At 35.4% G+C, this 20078-nt stretch overlaps 2 protein-coding genes across 2 annotated transcripts; both read right to left on the reverse strand.

Moving 5' to 3' along the window:
• Nucleotides 1-65: 65 nt before the first annotated feature.
• On the reverse strand, nucleotides 66-8627 carry LOC105193920 (tetratricopeptide repeat protein 39C). Its single transcript, XM_026130738.2, has 18 exons — nucleotides 7375-8627; nucleotides 6879-7016; nucleotides 6379-6580; nucleotides 5870-6071; nucleotides 5345-5545; nucleotides 4940-5108; nucleotides 4448-4646; nucleotides 4096-4373; nucleotides 3782-3794; nucleotides 2449-2586; nucleotides 2216-2319; nucleotides 1993-2113; nucleotides 1576-1707; nucleotides 1075-1190; nucleotides 852-1019; nucleotides 629-721; nucleotides 389-516; nucleotides 66-212 (listed from the first exon to the last, which is right to left on the reverse strand). The coding sequence occupies exons 1-17, from the start codon at nucleotides 7528-7530 to the stop codon at nucleotides 400-402; spliced, it is 2547 nt and encodes an 848-aa protein (XP_025986523.1). The 5' UTR covers nucleotides 7531-8627; the 3' UTR covers nucleotides 66-212; nucleotides 389-399.
• Nucleotides 8628-8782: 155 nt separating this feature from the next.
• On the reverse strand, nucleotides 8783-10815 carry LOC105193921 (soluble calcium-activated nucleotidase 1). The gene is given in 5 exon segments (XM_039451173.1): nucleotides 8783-9464; nucleotides 9582-9739; nucleotides 9803-10006; nucleotides 10096-10761; nucleotides 10764-10815. Coding segments are annotated over 5 exon segments (1293 nt in total). The 3' UTR covers nucleotides 8783-9251.
• Between the last annotated feature and the right edge of the window lie 9263 nt (nucleotides 10816-20078).

Below are 20078 nucleotides of genomic sequence, written 5' to 3' on the forward strand. Positions count from 1 at the left end.
TGAGATAGCGGGGAGTTCGAGGGGAAAAACTAAAATATGTACAAATGTAATAAATCGAGCGACGATTACGTTAAACTGGCCTGTTGTTTTTATTGAGCGACTACCTACTGTCCTGATTTACATTCAGCGCCTAATCAATATTGCAGCAAACAATATTCTTTGTTATATCAAACGGCAACCTGTTTCGGTACGTCCAGTCAATCAACGAGGATCTGTTAGTTATAATAATAATTTATTATTGTTATATAAGGGTATTAATGCTACTATTATTATACAGCTCATTATAAATTCGATTGAGCTACATTTCATTGAATGTGTCTTCTTCATTAAATTTCATTTGATTAAATTACAAAATTGCACATAATTTTAGGAAAAATATTTCACGTACCTCATATGTATTCATATTTTACCAAGTGTACCGTGCACCCGTATTCTATAGATACATGTATACTCTGGATTACCACTATTAGAGTGGACTTTCAATTCAATTATCTCGTATGCTTGGTTCGCTCGATTCTGCAAATAATTTTTTATTTCGTGTGATTAGTATAGTATAAGAATTAGCAATTGAACAAATTCCAATCACAAATGTCAATTGTACAGGAGCATATTGTATAGGGTATTTCACCTGGACTTCAAAGTACTGCAACGGCGGACCAGTGTTGTCGTATATGAAACTGCCAAATGAGAAAGGTTTCTTATCATCCAGATCCGTTAAACCCTGAGACAATACATGTAACAGAGATAATACACGACAGGCAGTTGTTTAAAATAGCAAATATGATACTTTAACGCTGTATACTAAGAGACATTTATTTATATTATGTAGTTGCACATAATGATCAACTCACCCAAATGGAAAAATCTTTTGGTGCCGTGGCAGTCTCTCCAGTTGGGGATATCAATGAAGAGATGTGTTCGAGACTAACTCCAGATACATGCACACGGCCGAGTAATCGAATCACCACGCTGCCGCTGCTGCCTTTGAAGGCCCAGCATTCGCCCGGCAAAACGCTGGTCTGGTAAATACTTTGGGATCAGAACGTTAGTGATATTAGATATTAGTCAAATAACCTGTATCACGGCGCGGGGTGTATTCTGCTGTTGACAAAGCGGTATGCCGAACAGATTGAGCACAGGTGCACCGGTCGAGTAAGGTTCGGTGTCTCGTGTCGATAGAATTGCGCCACCTGCGGATGAAAGACCGTGTGACGATGAGCCGAAGATGCGTCATTATGCCCTTGATGCATTCTTTTACTCAAGAGTAAACTATTAAAGAAATGTCTATTTATGGAGAAGGAAAATTTTATTTAAAAAAAAAAAAATATATATATATATATATATATATATATATATATGTACACGTCTTTTTCATAATACCTCGTTGTATAATGGAAAAGTTAACAAAAAGATTAACGCAAGTTATTTTCAAGGTAACGGAGAGAAAAAAGAACTAAAAAGAACACTTTGTAGCCTACTTACGCATGAGATTATTAGCAGGTCGCAACCGAGCGCCCTTTAATTAACACGTTCTATATAAAAAAAGCTACGTAAAAATAGACTATTGGATAGAACCTGAACTTTCAAGAGCGTAATCCGTTCTTCCAGTTTTGTCGGCATCGTACGTCTGTAGTTCATTTCTCACCATATTTCTGACGGTGTCCAGTGACAGAGCCTTCAGCAGGTTCTTCGTATGCAGATTCATCTCTGTTGCAATGCATGCGTGTGATGAACGTTAGAAAACTGGAGTGCTACGAAATCACTTGTCAAATAAAAAGATAAAAATAAAATTATATAACTAATTATAAACAATTAGACGTGCGTGAATGATACAAAGAGAAAGGCTTTCATTTGCTTCATGCGAGCGCTTGCGATGGGGGACAAGCACAATACGTCGCTCTATTTAATTTAGTCGATATATTTGACGTCATAGAAATGCCACTGCACCAAGCGCAGCATCCGGTCAACATTTAAACGCCGCACCTTTCTTACCCTCAGACACTTCGTTCCTCAGGTTGAGAATAGCTTCTGACATTTTTGGAATCACAGTGCCCACTTCCTTCAATTTACTTTTCAGCTCATCGCGCATCTCTATTACGTTCTTCACCTCTAACTAATGCAATTAGTTACAGAAATAATGAGACAAGCGCCAATTATATAACAATATTAAAACAAAGTTTACACTTGAAAAATATTATGATCAGCGAACAATTACCGAGAGAGTATCCAAATGAGATCTCAGGTTTCCCAAATCCGCTTTGATCATTTTGAATGATGCACTTGCGGAATATTTATCGCAAAGGTGGGACACGGACATCGCTAAAATATCGGAGCGCTTTATTGACACGTAAATTAGATTTGTATTAAATTTCACAAATGACATAAAGATATCAAAACAAACGATCAAAATTTTGTACAAATTAATTTATTAAATTGAGATCTCCGTACCGAGCATTGACGTAATGACGCAGAAAACAAAAGGTTTGATGAGTTTGATGTACCAAGCGGATCGTTGATTACAACTGGCCGCGATACCCGGACAATTCCCTGCGTTAACACAACAGAAAGTATTTCGCGCGCTCATCGACGTCGTTTCATCACGCAATCATGTCCCAAGTACTCGCAAAAAAATTAAATCGATAAAATCAATTTATGTCAGATATCGGTGACGTTCTTTATGAGTGATAAAATGATATATTTTCACCAGATGTATATGTCAAAGATTACATGACCATTAACAACCGATATCGTCCGTAGTATGTAATCGATATATTGAAAAAAAACCAATCGCTTCGAACCACATGAACTGTCGCACGTGTACACGAAGAAGATACACGTGTAACGGAAATGGTAAATAGTTCTGGATTGAAAGAAAAGATTCATTCCATTTTGATGAAATAATCAAATATATTTTCTTACCCTATTTTGATATTATTTTATTTGCGGATTTACAAGATATATATATATACAAGGTGAATGTAGACAATGCTCAGAAAAGTATAAACATTTTCCAAGCGACTTTTCCAAATAATGCATATTACGCAAAAAGATGCGATCCAATTCCATTTCCCTATATATTATATCTTTTTAGACGGAATAAAATCTCGTAATTCACTTCGTATAAATCGCTGTGCTCTGCTATAAAGTTTAGCATACTTTTTGCAAATAAAATCTATCGCTTTAAATAAATGCGATAAGTTGCACTACATAATAATATTTCGTTTTGAAATATCTTTTATCTTCGAAATTACACGGAATTTGCATGTTTTGCGTTATATATAAAGCGCAATGCTAATAAAATAAAAATAAAAAATTTATAAAACCATATTTCTGCTATTAATTGCTTTAATTTTATCTTGACTTTTATTGTTAAACGAAATAACAAACTCTTGGACGATAGTAACATGCATAAAATGTTACTGTTGTATCCAAATGTAAATATTTTTCTTTCCAATGCTACTCGTATAATAAATCTATTTCATATTATGCTGTAATATAATGGACGTTTACAATTTAACGTCACTATATATTTTTCAGGGCGGCATGTATACGTAAATTGAGTCGAGTTTCAAAATCGTAGTCTTTGTACTGAGTTTGCGCCTTCAATAGAAAATTTTTGCCTTCGTTAGGATTCTAAAATATGAGACAACAAAGTTACGTAAAAAGTGAATATAGACGAAGATATAAGGCGATGTGTAATGTGTACATGTGTAACGTATACTTACGTTATTGTTACTAAGGCTACTCCCTAATTCGTATAACGCAAACGCGCTGACGTGCTGGTCGTACTCGTCCTTGGACGGACACCTATGTTTCAGACAATTTCGGAAATTTTTAACAGCCGCTTCGGTGTCGCCCAGATAAAGACACGCTGCGCCTTCAATGAGATCAGTCAAACCCACCATCGGTTCTTCGGAGTGATTTTCCTTGCATTCTGATAATAAAGTTACATAATAAGTAAAAACAAATTTTTTTCGATTAAAAAATCATCATAAAGTATTTAAATATTATTTCAATTTTTTTCGCCTTCCTGATTAATGTAACTGTACTAACAAATTGAAATTTTATCGGTTACATCAGTTACATCGATTATACGTCATTGGAAATCAAGCTATTATTACCATGTGATATTCCCCGCAGCGATTCGGTGGAACAGGACGGAAGGGCGTTCCACAAATACAATGATTCGTATACGAGTAATTTATAATACAGAGCAGTATAAGGATGTCCGGTCTCCTTATCGACAATTTTTGGCAGCCTGCGCATAATAAAAACGTCGAGTTGCGACTCGCTTTTCGTCTCGTGAAACCAAGGAAGGATTTTGCTGTACAGCGACAGGAGAAGATCAAATTTGCCGTTAGCTCCGCAACAAACTGCAAACGTGGCGCAATAAAGAAATCCGAGTCTGTTCAAGTGTATTCAAGCGTTGGAGCGGTATTGAAATTACCCATAGCTAAATACGCGTAGAAGCCCTTGGACCACCTCGACTGTTGCTGCAACTGCCATAAAGATCGATACGCTTCATCGTAACTCAAGCGTATTACGTGACACCAGGCAACCTCGTGTAAACACAACAATTTGACTTCCCTTTGAGTCGCAACCTCCACAGCTTTGCCGAACGCTTCTAGCGCCCCGTCAACATTTGTCTACGAAATGATTAAATCATAATGCAACAATGAACAACATTATCGAAATACATAAAATTAAAAATTCAATAAAACAGACTATACACTGAATGTGTGATAAATGTTTTTCTACTAGAATATATCTAGACATTAAAAGTAAAATCTTAATATTGTAAACGTAGCATTACAAGATGAGCAAGGATTGTAGTTTATAACCCTTGCTCACTTTTGTCTTGTGTACCTTGTATAAAATAAATTATCAAAAAATTATAGAAGATGACTTTTTAGTATTTAATTATTTTATCTATTAGTACCTCCAAACGTTCCATTCTGCCGATAAAAAAGAGAAAAAGGGCAGAGTTCTGAAATTCGGCATGACATTCAGCTATCAGTTGCTTCGCTGCCACGACGCCCGCTTTTACATTGCATCCATCGAGTGCGAAAAACGGACGTACAATCGTGTGATACCAAAGTAGAGCTAATCTATGACAAAATAGTATCATATTAATCAATCGTATTGTACAAAAAGGGTTTTAAATATAGAGATTAATACGTTTATGCTAGTGTTCATTTAGTCAAGAAAAGTCAAAAAAAAAAAGAAAATTCGATATACAAAGAAAAGGGCAATAGATAATATGCCTTTAATTATGCTGCAATTATTCTACATACTGGCTTTTAAAAATGTTTTTAGGAGAATTCAAAATCCATAATACACTTACGTAGCAAGCGGTGCGCGCATATCTTCGCCAAGTCGTGCGTACATAAGAGCAGTAAGACCAGATTGCCTGTTACCCTCGAAGCCGAAAAAGTGAATTACTTTCAGTACAGACGGCGGCAAGAGGCTCACACACAGCTGGTATATACCATAACCGAAACTTGCGGCCGACATTAAACGTGTCACCTCCGTAGGTTCCACGAAGCTGTGAAATACATTTTGATTTAATTAAATTTTTAATCGCGACCTGCGCGACCTTTAGAATGTGCGAGCGAGGGAGGAAGAAAAGCAAAGTGATCGAAGCTAGCCACAAACTTCGCTTTCGCGAAGCGAGTATGCGAAGCAGTGTGTGAGTTTCTGGAGCAAAATTATATAATCGTAAACGTGATCGGAGATTTGATCGCGCATGTTCCAAAATATCGATAAGTGCCAACACGCACGACGGCAATGCCTTTCTCTCGTGAAAGGAGAGGACGGTGGGCAAAGGATGAAGGGAGACGAGAAATTTTGAGTAAGTAGAAACAATTACGGTGTCTGTTGTTCGGACGTGATGCCAGTGAGCGAGAAGAACATTGATAGAGAGCTTCGCAGACCTGATGGCGACGATACGGGTGTCACGTTGTTCGTATAACCGTTGCAGGATGGAATTGACCATTCCGAAGATTCTGGACTCTGCGGGCTTTGCACAGAAGATCCGTTACTCGTCGGATTGATGCAGCAGGGGCTAAAACCTGCGAGATGATGCAAAAATTATTTACATCATTTATACAGTTATAACAAGAAAATATAATTTAAAGTCTTTTTAAAATAAACGCGTTTTTTTTTACAAAGAATCTCTCAAAATTAACCGAAACAATTAAATAAAAAAATCAACTGTAAAAATATTGAATTCTTATTGAATTTTATTGAATCTTTTATCAGAATTTAACTAATGAAATATAATTTTGCTCTTACAATTATCTGTCGCTATTTTTGCAAAACTGAGATAATTCAAATTCTTATAATTTCCTGTCTTTACGAATCGATATGATAACGCACCGCACGGATTTGTACCAAAGGTGCGACGATACAGTTGCGAGATCTGGCTATACGCATGCTGATAAACACGCCAAGCTTTGCGAAGCATCCAACAACCGCGAACATATCCGGTTAGCTCTTGTTGAAGAAACAACGAAACGGCCGAAAACACCTGCGTATCCGCTAAAACGATTTGACGCTCTAGCTTATTCACGTAATCCTTCTGAAATTAATTTCATAATAATTATTTTTTTCATTGATCAAACCGTCTTGTAAGTTTGCTAACAGAAGCATTTAACGATGAATGATATTTCGTTTCGATAAACAAAACTTGAAGCATAATGTTGATTTAAATTCAAATTTAGATACAATAAAAACAAGAAATGTCTTGCATTTCAATTTTTATTGTTATTAATAACAATAATTTGATAGAAAGAGATGATTTCTGCACATCCATATAAATATGTTAGAAAAATTCAAACTGGATAAAATTATATAAGAATCATACTGAAGGAACTTACGTCGGTCTCTTCTGCTCGAAACACTTTACTTTTTACAGACTTCAGCCATCCTATATCGCCCGCACATTCTCGTTCCATATCCTTAAGCAGTAACGTGGCTTGCTGGAACTTGTCGTCTTCAAAAGTCATCAGGGCATTCTACATGATTCATGAAATTGTATTAAAATTCATGAAATTGTATTAGATTACTATCGTCAAAGGCTTTAAAACATTCAAGGCATGCGCCTTGCATTTCTTATAAATCAAAACGAAGCGCGCTCGTTGTCTCATGGTTTTGTTATATCGTAATAGGATTGTGAGATTACTTTTACTTGATTCGTCTGTCCTGGCATGGTATCAATCGGTATCGATTTTCTATTTTCCGATGCACGCGTGTGCTCGCAGTTTATTATTAAAACCGATTAAGTAACAACATTCTTTCGCGGCCTTGAAACATTAAGCGTACTTCGTTAGAATACACAATGAAATCGATATGGTACATCACGCGATTACGTACCATGAAGAGTACAAAGCAACGGCCGGCTTTGACGTGGAAGCTATGGGGATGCTCGGTAAATAGAGCTTCAGCTTCCTCGGTCTTGTTATTCAGCAGCAGGGAGATGCCGGTCCTGGCGATCTTCCAATCCTTCATCGTCTCTTCCGCCGTCGCCATTATCCCCGCCAAAAGAATTTTATAAAGAGATTTGGACGATGAAAATCTTTCTCCTAAGACTCTGCCGGCTACGTGTTTGTCAAGTGGAAAACATCTTTCCACCGTGCGAGACTGTCAGCCGAGAGTTTACGCCAAGGTCACTCACTCGCACAAGCATACTGATAATTGTTGATTTATTATTGTCTCAAAAGCAAGTTCAACGGTCGGAAAAATATACACGGGATACGCAAAATATCTCATTTATGTCACGAGCGTGCTAGCCGCGTTGCGGTTACCGCTGTCGTCACTGGGGGAATGGTGGTGATGCATCCCTACGAGTGCCGCATTTCCTCCTTGCACAAGCCGCAAGAGCAGGAAGAGCTACTTTTAATGAACATTTTAAAATCTAATTTTGTGTTTCCCGGAATTTTGATTTTCCGGCGTAACGCGGCAGATTTAGACAATGGGACGGAGCTACCCTTTTCAGGCGGCACAACGTGTCTCCTTTATTATATGAGTATTTGATCTGATGAAGCAATGCAAGCCGCAGTTGTTATATAAGCTTCTGTCGTCATACATGATCACCCCAATCTCTATTGATGCATTTATTTCTTTTATCAATCGTTTTCGAATTTATTTACATACGGAGCAATAAACAGTCAAAACTCTTTGTTCCTCGAGATCTCTGCCGTAAGAATGAGTTTTATTGTGCATTTATCTGGACGCAAGATGCAAATGCCGGATCGCAGGGAAGACTATCTAACGATGCACAATCTTGATGCCGCTTCCGGTTTTTATAAAAGTTCGATAATTACCGGCTACTGACATACTACCGGAGTAATGTAACTTTTCGGTAAATTGCGGACGAGCATTGTATAACAAATGCACGCGAACCGCGGCACATTGTCGAGCGGCGAACCGTATCCTTGCCGTGCATCGGGTTGACTAAACCCTGCTGAAGAAACGCACTGCTGCTGCCACCACCTCCGGGCTGGATATATACTAGTATTATTGATTTTAGAAGTACATATTGTAACCCTGAGCGCGCGCGGTACGCGCGGAATAAGAAAAACAAGAGGAAGAAAAAATTCGCCTTTATGACGTAAAAAGTTCGTGAGACGTAAAGACGAAATATGTAAAAAAGGTCCAAGGTCAGAATCTCGGCACGTTTTGCTGTGCTGTACCTGTAATATTTGTTTAAATTCCATGCAATTTTCTTTATGCTAAATATCAAGGCGTAACAATTAAAAATACAATTATATAATGCACCTTGTATTTTTGAACACAATCGTAAATTTATTTATGAAACAATAGCAGTGTGTAAAGGGTATAGACCAGTTTCGAGCATTCGCGCGTATATACATACGTATTTACAACTATCATCCGGTATACACTTGTGAACATTTCATGTCAATGAGAATAAAATTTGTACTCTGGCGCTTCGAATGTAACAATACTGATCATACAAAGGAACGGCCTTAGTCACATTGTTTAACTTCGAGTAATTTTATCTCGTTGTAGAAATTTAAGACTATGACTGATATTTATAATCAAATCATATTTCAAGATCTTCTAGTAATGTCTTAAGATGCTAATGCAGCTCTGTGATTATTTGACATTTTAAGACAGTGCTTGAAACAATCTTAAATATAAGAATTGACTATGAATACCGGTCTATGTATTCTGTACACTTATTTACAAATTTTCATTAAATACTTAACTTTAAAAATTGCTTCTAAATGTCATATAAATTCTAGTCCTTCAAATTTTTTATCCATTATTTTAGTTTCGGGCATTATTATCGTTCCTTCTATCGTAAAGGCCATAATATATGTAGCGGTCCGCCCTTGATGTTCTTCTGTTTTCAAAGCTATTATAATAGAATCTTGTGAACCAGGAATGAATTTAAAACTGGAAAATCCTCTGATTGGATTTATATCTCCAACATGAGTAACCTGTAATAAATTTCATAATTCTCATAATTTATCAAGATACTAAATAAATTTCCTTATTCTTATTTGTTAAGATATTAAAAATACTAATATTTGATATAATTGCACATAAAAACGCACTTTAATATCAACAAAGTTTTCATCCGCAGTCAACATGACATTGCAACTCATCGTTTCATCACGTGTTTCATTATAACGCTCATGAGAGCATCTTCTAGGCAAAAAGAACCAGCTTTTATGTATATCGCTCCAAGCTCCGGATTCATGTATCATATAACCTACGTAAAGTATGTGTATGATAAATTAATTCATGAATTTATGAGTCACAAGTATCCGCATACCTGGATATTCGATGTTAAGCGCTTGCCTTAATCGTTTGTAGTATGAGATCCAATTGAGAGAATGTGTCTCGCCACGTGGTGACACTACTTTAACCCATAATGGATTGTTATGTTCAAATTCACCAGATGGTGTAGTCCATTCCTTTCCCATACTGCCAATGTACAGTTGTTCATCTTTGATAGTCGCCCATTCGGATTTAAATCCTGCATATAAATAAATTTTTACAAAGAATATCTTGCAAGCATTAGAAACAACAACAATATTAGTTTATTGTTGGTTATGCATAACATACCTTTATGATTTTTACCATTGCCATCCATTAAAATAACCCATGGATAAACTTGATCGCCCTCAGTGAAATATATCATTCCTGTACGATCATCAAAGGCTAATAGACGGCCATCAAAAGTCACTAATTCTGATAGCTCCATTCCTCGTCCCTTCATAGCCAATGACGAAGACAGTACAATAGTTCTGTCGTCCCAGATAACAGATAGAAAATTGTTATTTGAATTCCAGTAGAGGCTGCCGGTTCTCATAAGACTATGCCACATGTCCTTCTTGTCTGCAAGCTTGGAATCATGATCAAGGTCACTCACTATCGCTATCCGGTAGGTAATGCCCTTGGAGGTTTTGATGGGCGTTGAGGTAGGGTACGTTCGGTTGTACTTGTAATAGCGGCACTGGGAAAGAGTCTGACTCGGCGGCGAGCACATGAAGCCATGCAGCAGCGGATAGGCGAGGAAGACGATCGGTACGCTCAGAAGCAGAAGGACCAACATCAGGAAGTAGCCCTGGATACGAAAGCTGCTGTTTGCCACCCGGTAGACGTGCGGTGCGCGCAACGCCTGCCGCCAATCACGTAAATACGACATGGTTTCCTTACTGCCGTTCCTCATCCGCGCTGCGGGTTCTATCACAGTCGTGGCATGTACCGGCTCGTCGATATTTAACGACGTTGCTCTAAACCTAACCTAAACGCGCCATTTCCGCGAGGCAGTGACAGCAGCATCGCCGAACTGCACGTCGGGGCGTCGACCTAACCTAATCCGGCCATGTGGCTGCTCCAATCCGACAGGAAATTTGTCCTGTTGCGCAATGTATCAAAATACTCGTTGACGACACAAATAACTTGTGTAGCGTGATCTAAACCATTCCAAAAAAAAAAAAGGAAATGTATGAAGCCGACATTCGTATCTAATTTTTACTTTTTTTCTATAATACTGATTGATCATCTCGATGCATGTCATATGTTTATTTTGTACCAACATGTGTATTTTGATGGTTCATGTGACTTCTTCTTCTCAACGTTAATGGTACCCGTCCCCAGTGTAACAACGTGGCGGGGACGATTTGACCATAGTAACCAAGGTATTTCTTATCTTGCTTTCAATAGTTATATGGGAAACAAAAAGACTTAAATAGGAATACAGGATATGCTTGCACAAGGAATAAGGAGGATTGCATCAGCAATCCTGACCGCGCTTTTTCACTCTATTACAAACACGCTTACTGGTACACGGCCAACCAGCGACCATCTCTTCTGGTTCATGTGACAATGCAGAAGTTTATCAATACCAGAGAGGAACCTGAGAGCGGCCACGGCGGCCTTTTTCCTATAACGCTTCGAAACTCCCGTACACTAGTAACGCACATCTATTCTGGTCAGAATGGGAACTACGTGTCCATTTTGCAACCCGCCGTTAAAAACAGTGTGGATGTTAGCACAGACAACAACCCACATCCATCTCTCGAGAAATGGATGTAGGTTGTTGTCCGTGCTAACATCCATTTTGCTGCAAATAAAATCTGACGCGTATAGCGTATGTTGCATCCAGAACAGGGGTCAGGGGTCGAGAATGTGCACAAATGAATAATTACGTCTACTTTCGCGTAATTTTTATTTATTATAGTCTGAAATATTTACATTAACATTGATATTAATACATATCAATACGTTTATGCCCATATTTTGCACAATCATATTTTACTTAAAAAAGATGTTTAATAGTAACAGAGAGAATTTGGTTCTTTAATAAAGAAACATTTCATTTTACGCAGAACTTAAAAAATAATTGTAATTAACATCGCATCATATGATGAAGAAGAAATAAATGTCTTTCCACGAATAAATATACCATCTTTTTATTTTTACATAATTTTTTATTATTTAAATGTTTTCAAATTATGCTTTTGAAAAAATTTGCTTTCTTAATTTGCCCGATCATCATCGCCATCATCGCCATCATCGCCAACATCGCCAACATCGTCATAATCACCATAATCATCGCCACAATCGCCATAATCGCCATCATCTCCATCATCGCCATCATCGCCATCATCATCATAATCGCCATCATCGCCATCGTTATCGCTATCATTGCCATCATCGCCATCATCGCCATCATCATCGCCATCATCCCCATCATCGCCATCATCGTCATCATCATTGCTATCATCGCCATCATCATCGAGATCATCGTCATCATCTCCATCATCGCCATCATCACCATCATCGCCATAATCGCCATCTGTCGTTATTGTGAGATGTGCAGGGAACAGTGCAAAAATCAGGGAATCTTGAATCGGACCAATTGAGAGAAAAATGCAACTTGAACTTTTATTAAAATTATACTCAATGTACATTCAACGGGCTAGCGCCTGCAACAAGAATACAAGTAATTCATTTGTCGCAAACTAAACTAAAAATATTGCAACTTAGTAATTAAAAGAATATTAGATGCTATGCACTTGCACGTATAAAATTTTGATTTATCACGCTTACGATTAGACAAAGAAGAAGAAGAACGACCGTACACACAGTGCATAGAGATACAAGAGTACGCTAAACTCACGAACTAACAAAAAACTACTTATCATCGCCATTTACAAACACTTAAACCCAACAGATCAATTATGATAAAAGTTAGAACTCTTCGGTGGGCTATCAGAACAGAGATATTAGAGAAATCTGCAAAAATAGTTTTACTAAAAAATTTCGTACTTTGACTGATATAACCCTTTCGTTTATCACTTTAGCGATTTGATCTGTCATGATAAAAGTTAATACTCTTCTGGGAGCTATCAGAACACAGAGATATTTGAGAAATTCGCAAAAAAAATTTTACTCAAACATTTCGAACTTTGACTGATATAACTCTTCCGTTTTTCACTTTAGCGATTCGATCCATCATGATAAAAGTTAGAAGTCTTCTGGGGGCTATCAGAACACACAGATATTGGAGAAAATCGCAAAAATAATGTTACTCAAAAATTTCGAAGATAGACTGATATAAGTCTTTCGTTTTTCACTTTAGCGATTCGATCCATCATGATAAAAGATACAACTCTTCTGAGGGCTATCAGAACAGAGAAATATTGGAGAAAGACGCAAAAAAAATTTTACTCAAACATATCGAACTTTGACTGATATAACTCTTTCTTTTTCACTTTAGCGATTCGATCCATCATGATAAAAATTAGAACTCTTCTGGGGGCTATCAGAAAACACAGATATTGGAGAAAATAGCAAAAATAATTTTACTCCAAAATTTCGGAGTTTGACTGATATAAGTCTTTCGTTTTTCACTTTAGCGATTCGATCCATCATGATAAAAGTTTGAACTCTTCTGGGGGCTATCAGAAGACAGAGATATTTGAGAAATTCGGAAAAAAAATTTTTCTCAAAAATTTTGGTCTGATATAAGCCTTTCGTTTATCACTTTAGCGATTCGATGCCTCATGAAAAAAGTTAAAACTCTTCTGGGGGCTATCAGAACACAGAAATATTGGAGAAATTCGCAAAAAAAATTTTTCTCAAAAATTTCGATCGCATATAAGTCTTTCGTTTTTCACTTTTGCGATTCGTTCCATCATGATAAAAGTTAGAAGTCTTCTGGGGGCTATCAGAACACAGAGATATTGGAGAAATTCGCAAAAAAAATTTTTCTCAAAAATTTTTGTCTGATAGTCTTTCGTTTTTCACTTTAGCGATTCGATCCATCATGATAAATGTTAGAAGTCTTCTGTGGGCTATCAGAACACAGAGATATTGAAGAAATTCGCAATAAAAACCAAATTTACTAAAAAATTTCGAACTTAGACCGATATAACTCTTTCGTCTTTTACTTTAGCGATTTGATCCATTATGATATAAGTTATAACTCTTCTCGGGCCTATTAGAACACAAAGATATTGGAGAAATCCGCACAAAAAATTTTACTCAAAGATTTCGAGTTTTGACTGATATAAGTCTTTCCTTTTTCAGTTCAGCGATTCGATACATCATGAGAAAAGATTTATCTCTTCTTAGGGCTATCAGAACACTGAGATAATAAAGAAATTCGGAAAAAAACCAATTTTACTAAAAAATTTCGAACTTTGACTGATAAAACTCTTTCGTCTTTCACTTTAGCGATTCGATCCATTATGATAAAAGTTACAACTCTTCTCGGTGCTATCAGAACACAGAGATATTGGAGAAATTCGCAAAAGAAATTTTTCTCAAAAATTTTGGTCTGATATAAGTCTTTCGTTTTTCACTTTAGCGATTCGATCCATCATGAAAAAAGTTAGAACTCTTCTGGGGGCTATCAGAACACAGAGATATTGGAGAAATTCGCAAAAAAAATTTTTCTCAAAAATTTTGGTCTGATATAAGTCTTTCGTTTTTCACTTTAGCGATTCAATCCATCATGAAAAAAGTTAAAAGTCTTCTGGGGCCTATCAGAACACAGAGATATTGGAGAAATTTGCAAGAAAAATTTTACTCAAATATTTCGAACTTTGAATCATATAACTATTTCGTTTTTCACTTTAGCGATTCGATCCATCATGATAAAAGTTTGAACTCTTCTGGGGGCTATCAGAACACAGAGATATTGGAGAAATTCGCAAAAAAAATTTTACTAAAAAATTTCGAACTCTGACTGATATAAGTCTTTCCTTTTTCAGTTCAGGGATTCGATACATCATGATAAAAGATATATCTCTTCTTAGGGTTATCAGAACACAGAGAAATTGAAGAAATTCGGAAAAAAACCAATTTTACTCAAAAATTTCGAACATTGACTGATATAACTCTTTCGTCTTTCACTTTAGCGATTGGATCCACTATGATAAAAGTTAGAACTTTTCTCGGGGATATCAGAACAGAGAGATATTGGAGAAATTCGAAAAATAAATTTTATTCAAAAATTTCGAAATTTGACTGATATAAGTCTTTCCTTTTTCAGTTCAGAAATTCGATACATCATGATAAAAGGTATATATCTTCTGAGGGCTATCAGAACACAGAGATATTGAAGAAATTCGGAAAAAAACCAATTTTTCTCAAAAATTTCGAACTTTGACTGATATAACTCTTTCGTCTTTCACTTTAGCGATTGGATCCACTATGATAAACGTTAGAACTCTTCTCGGGGATATCAGAACAGAGAGATATTGGAGAAATTCGCACAAAAAATTTCGAAATTTGACTGATATAAGTCTTTCCTTTTTCAGTTCAGAAATTCGATACATCATGATAAAAGGTATATATCTTCTGAGGGCTATCAGAACACAGAGATATTGAAGAAATTCGGAAAAAAACCAATTTTACTCAAAAATTTCGAACTTTGACTGATATAACTCTTTCGTCTTTCACTTTAGCGATTCGATCCATTATGATAAAAGTTAGAACTCTTCTCGGGGCTATCAGAACACAGAGATATTAGAGAAATTCGCAAAAAAAATTTTACTCAAAAATTTCGAAATTTGACTGATATAAGTCTTTCCTTTTTCAGTTCAGAAATTTGATACATCATGATAAAAGGTATATATCTTCTGTGGGCTATCAGAACACAGAGATATTGAAGAAATTCGGAAAAAAACCAATTTTACTCAAAAATTTCGAACTTTGACTGATATAACTTTTTCGTCTTTCACTTTAGCGATTCTATCCATTATGATAAAGTTAGAACTCTTATCGGGGCTATCAGAACACAGAGATATTGGAGAAATTCGCACAAAAAATTTACTCAAAAATTTCGAAATTTGACTGATATAAGTCTTTCCTTTTTCAGAAATTCGATACATCATGATAAAAGGTATATATCTTCTGTGGGCTATCAGAACACAGAGATATTGAAGAAATTCGGAAAAAAACCAATTTTACTCAAAAATTTCGAACTTTGACTGATATAACTCTTTCGTCTTTCACTTTAGCGATTGGATCCACTATGATAAAAGTTAGAACTCTTCTCGGGGATATCAGAACAGAGAGATATTGGAGAAATTCGCAAAAAAAATTTTACTCAAAAATTTCGAAATTTGACTGATATAAGTCTTTCCTTTTTCAGTTCAGAAATTCGATACATCATGATAAAAGATATATCTCTTCTTAGGGGTATCAGAACACAGAGATATTGAAGAAATTCGGAAAAAAACCAATTTTACTCAAAAATTTCGAACTTTGACTGATATAATCCTTTCGTCTTTCGCTTTAGCGATTCGATCCATTATGATAAAAGTTAGAACTCTTCTCGGTGCTATCAGAACACAAAGATATTGGAGAAATTCGCACAAAAAATTTTACTCAAAAATTTCGAAATTTGACTGATATAAGTCTTTCCTTTTTCAGTTCAGAAATTCGATACATCATGATAAAAGGTATATATCTTCTGTGGGCTATCAGAACACAGAGATATTGAAGAAATTCGGAAAAAAACCAATTTTACTCAAAAATTTCGAACTTTGACTGATATAACTCTTTCGTCTTTCACTTTAGCGATTGGATCCACTATGATAAAAGTTAGAACTCTTCTCGGGGATATCAGAACACAGAGATATTGGAGAAATTCGCAAAAAAAATTTTACTCAAAAATTTCGAAATTAGACTGATATAAGTCTTTCCTTTTCAGTTCAGAAATTCGTAACATCATGATAAAAGGTATATATCTTCTGTGGGCTATCAGAACACAGAAATATTGAAGAAATTCAGAAAAAAACAATTTTACTCAAAAATTTCGAACTTTGACTGATATAACACTTTCGTCTTTCACTTTAGCGATTCGATCCATTATGATAAAAGTTAGAACTCTTCTCGGTTCTATCAGAACACAAAGATATTGGAGAAATTCGCAAAAAAATTTTACTCAAAAATTTCGAAATTTGACTGATATAAGTCTTTCCTTTTTCAGTTCAAAAATTCGATACATCATGATAAAAGATATATCTCTTCTTAGGGGTATCAGAACACAGAGATATTGAAGAAATTCGGAAAAAAACCAATTTTACTCCAAAATTTCGAACTTTGACTGATATAATCCTTTCGTCTTTCGCTTTAGCGATTCGATCCATTATGATAAAAGTTAGAACTCTTCTCGGGGCTATCAGAACACAAAGATATTGGAGAAATTCGCACAAAAAATTTTACTCAAAAATTTCGAAATTTGACTGATATAAGTCTTTCCTTTTTCAGTTCAGAAATTCGATACATCATGATAAAAGGTATATATCTTCTGTGGGCTATCAGAACACAGAGATATTGAAGAAATTCGGAAAAAAACCAATTTTTCTCAAAAATTTCGAACTTTGACTGATATAATTCTTTCGTCTTTCACTTTAGCGATTGGATCCACTATGATAAACGTTAGAACTCTTCTCGGGGATATCAGAACAGAGAGATATTGGAGAAATTCGCAAAATAAATTTTACTCAAAAATTTCGAAATTTGACTGATATAAGTCTTTCCTCTTTCAGTTCAGAAATTCGATACATCATGATAAAAGGTATATATCTTCTGTGGGCTATCAGAACACAGAGATATTGAAGAAATTCGGAAAAAAACCAATTTTACTCAAAAATTTCGAACTTTGACTGATATAATTCTTTCGTCTTTCACTTTAGCGATTGGATCCACTATGATAAACGTTAGAACTCTTCTCGGGGATATCAAAACAGAGAGATATTGGAGAAATTCGCAAAATAAATTTTACTCAAAAATTTCGAAATTTGACTGATATAAGTCTTTCCTCTTTCAGTTCAGAAATTCGATACATCATGATAAAAGGTATATATCTTCTGTGGGCTATCAGAACACAGAGATATTGAAGAAATTCGGAAAAAAACCAATTTTTCTCAAAAATTTCGAACTTTGACTGATATAACCTTTCGTCTTTCACTTTAGCGATTCGATCCACTATGATAAAAGTTAGAACTCTTCTCGGGGATATCAGAACAGAGAGATATTGGAGAAATTCGCAAAAAAAATTTTACTCAAAAATTTCGAAATTTGACTGATATAAGTCTTTCCTTTTTCAGTTCAGGAATTCGATACATCATGATAAAAGATATATCTCTTCTTAGGGGTATCAGAACACAGAGAAATGGAAGAAATTCGGAAAAAAACCAATTTTACTCAAAAATTTCGAACTTTGACTGATATAACTCTTTCGTCTTTCACTTTAGCGATTGGATCCACTATGATAAAAGTTAGAACTCTTCTCGGGGATATCAGAACAGAGAGATATTGGAGAAATTCGCAAAAAAAATTTTACTCAAAAATTTCGAAATTTGACTGATATAAGTCTTTCCTTTTTCAGTTCAGAAATTCGATACATCATGATAAAAGATATATCTCTTCTTAGGGGTATCAGAACACAGAGATATTGAAGAAATTCGGAAAAAAACCAATTTTACTCACAAAATTTCGAACTTTGACTGATATAATCCTTTCGTCTTTCGCTTTAGCGATTCGATCCATTATGATAAAAGTTAGAACTCTTCTCGGTTCTATCAGAACACAAAGATATTGGAGAAATTCGCACAAAAAATTTTACTCAAAACTTTCGAAATTTGACTGATATAAGTCTTTCCTTTTTCAGTTCAAAAATTCGATACATCATGATAAAAGATATATCTCTTCTTAGGGGTATCAGAACACAGAGATATTGAAGAAATTCGGAAAAAAACCAATTTTACTCAAAAATTTCGAACTTTGACTGATATAATCCTTTCGTCTTTCGCTTTAGCGATTCGATCCATTATGATAAAAGTTAGATCTCTTCTCGGGGCTATCAGAACACAAAGATATTGGAGAAATTCGCACAAAAAATTTTACTCAAAAATTTCGAAATTTGACTGATATAAGTCTTTCCTTTTTCAGTTCAGAAATTCGATACATCATGATAAAAGGTATATATCTTCTGTGGGCTATCAGAACACAGAGATATTGAAGAAATTCGGAAAAAAACCAATTTTTCTCAAAAATTTCGAACTTTGACTGATATAACTCTTTCGTCTTTCACTTTAGCGATTGGATCCACTATGATAAAAGTTAGAACTCTTCTCGGGGATATCAGAACAGAGAGATATTGGAGAAATTCGCAAAAAAAATTTTACTCAAAAATTTCGAAATTTGACTGATATAAGTCTTTCCTTTTTCAGTTCAAAAATTCGATACATCATGATAAAAGATATATCTCTTCTTAGGGGTATCAGAACACAGAGATATTGAAGAAATTCGGAAAAAAACCAATTTTACTCAAAAATTTCGAACTTTGACTGATATAATCCTTTCGTCTTTCGCTTTAGCGATTCGATCCATTATGATAAAAGTTAGAACTCTTCTCGGGGCTATCAGAACACAAAGATATTGGAGAAATTCGCACAAAAAATTTTACTCAAAAATTTCGAAATTTGACTGATATAAGTCTTTCCTTTTTCAGTTCAGAAATTCGATACATCATGATAAAAGATATATCTCTTCTTAGGGGTATCAGAACACAGAGATATTGAAGAAATTCGGAAAAAAACCAATTTTACTCAAAAATTTCGAACTTTGACTGATATAATCCTTTCGTCTTTCGCTTTAGCGATTCGATCCATTATGATAAAAGTTAGAACTCTTCTCGGGGCTATCAGAACACAAAGATATTGGAGAAATTCGCACAAAAAATTTTACTCAAAAATTTCGAAATTTGACTGATATAAGTCTTTCCTTTTTCAGTTCAGAAATTCGATACATCATGATAAAAGGTATATATCTTCTGTGGGCTATCAGAACACAGAGATATTGAAGAAATTCGGAAAAAAACCAATTTTACTCAAAAATTTCGAACTTTGACTGATATAACTCTTTCGTCTTTCACTTTAGCGATTGGATCCACTATGATAAAAGTTAGAACTCTTCTCGGGGATATCAGAACAGAGAGATATTGGAGAAATTCGCAAAAAAAATTTTACTCAAAAATTTCGAAATTTGACTGATATAAGTCTTTCCTTTTCAGTTCAGAA

The sequence above is a fragment of the Solenopsis invicta genome, chromosome 6 (assembly GCF_016802725.1).
Source record: "Solenopsis invicta isolate M01_SB chromosome 6, UNIL_Sinv_3.0, whole genome shotgun sequence".
NCBI lineage: Eukaryota > Metazoa > Arthropoda > Insecta > Hymenoptera > Formicidae > Solenopsis > Solenopsis invicta.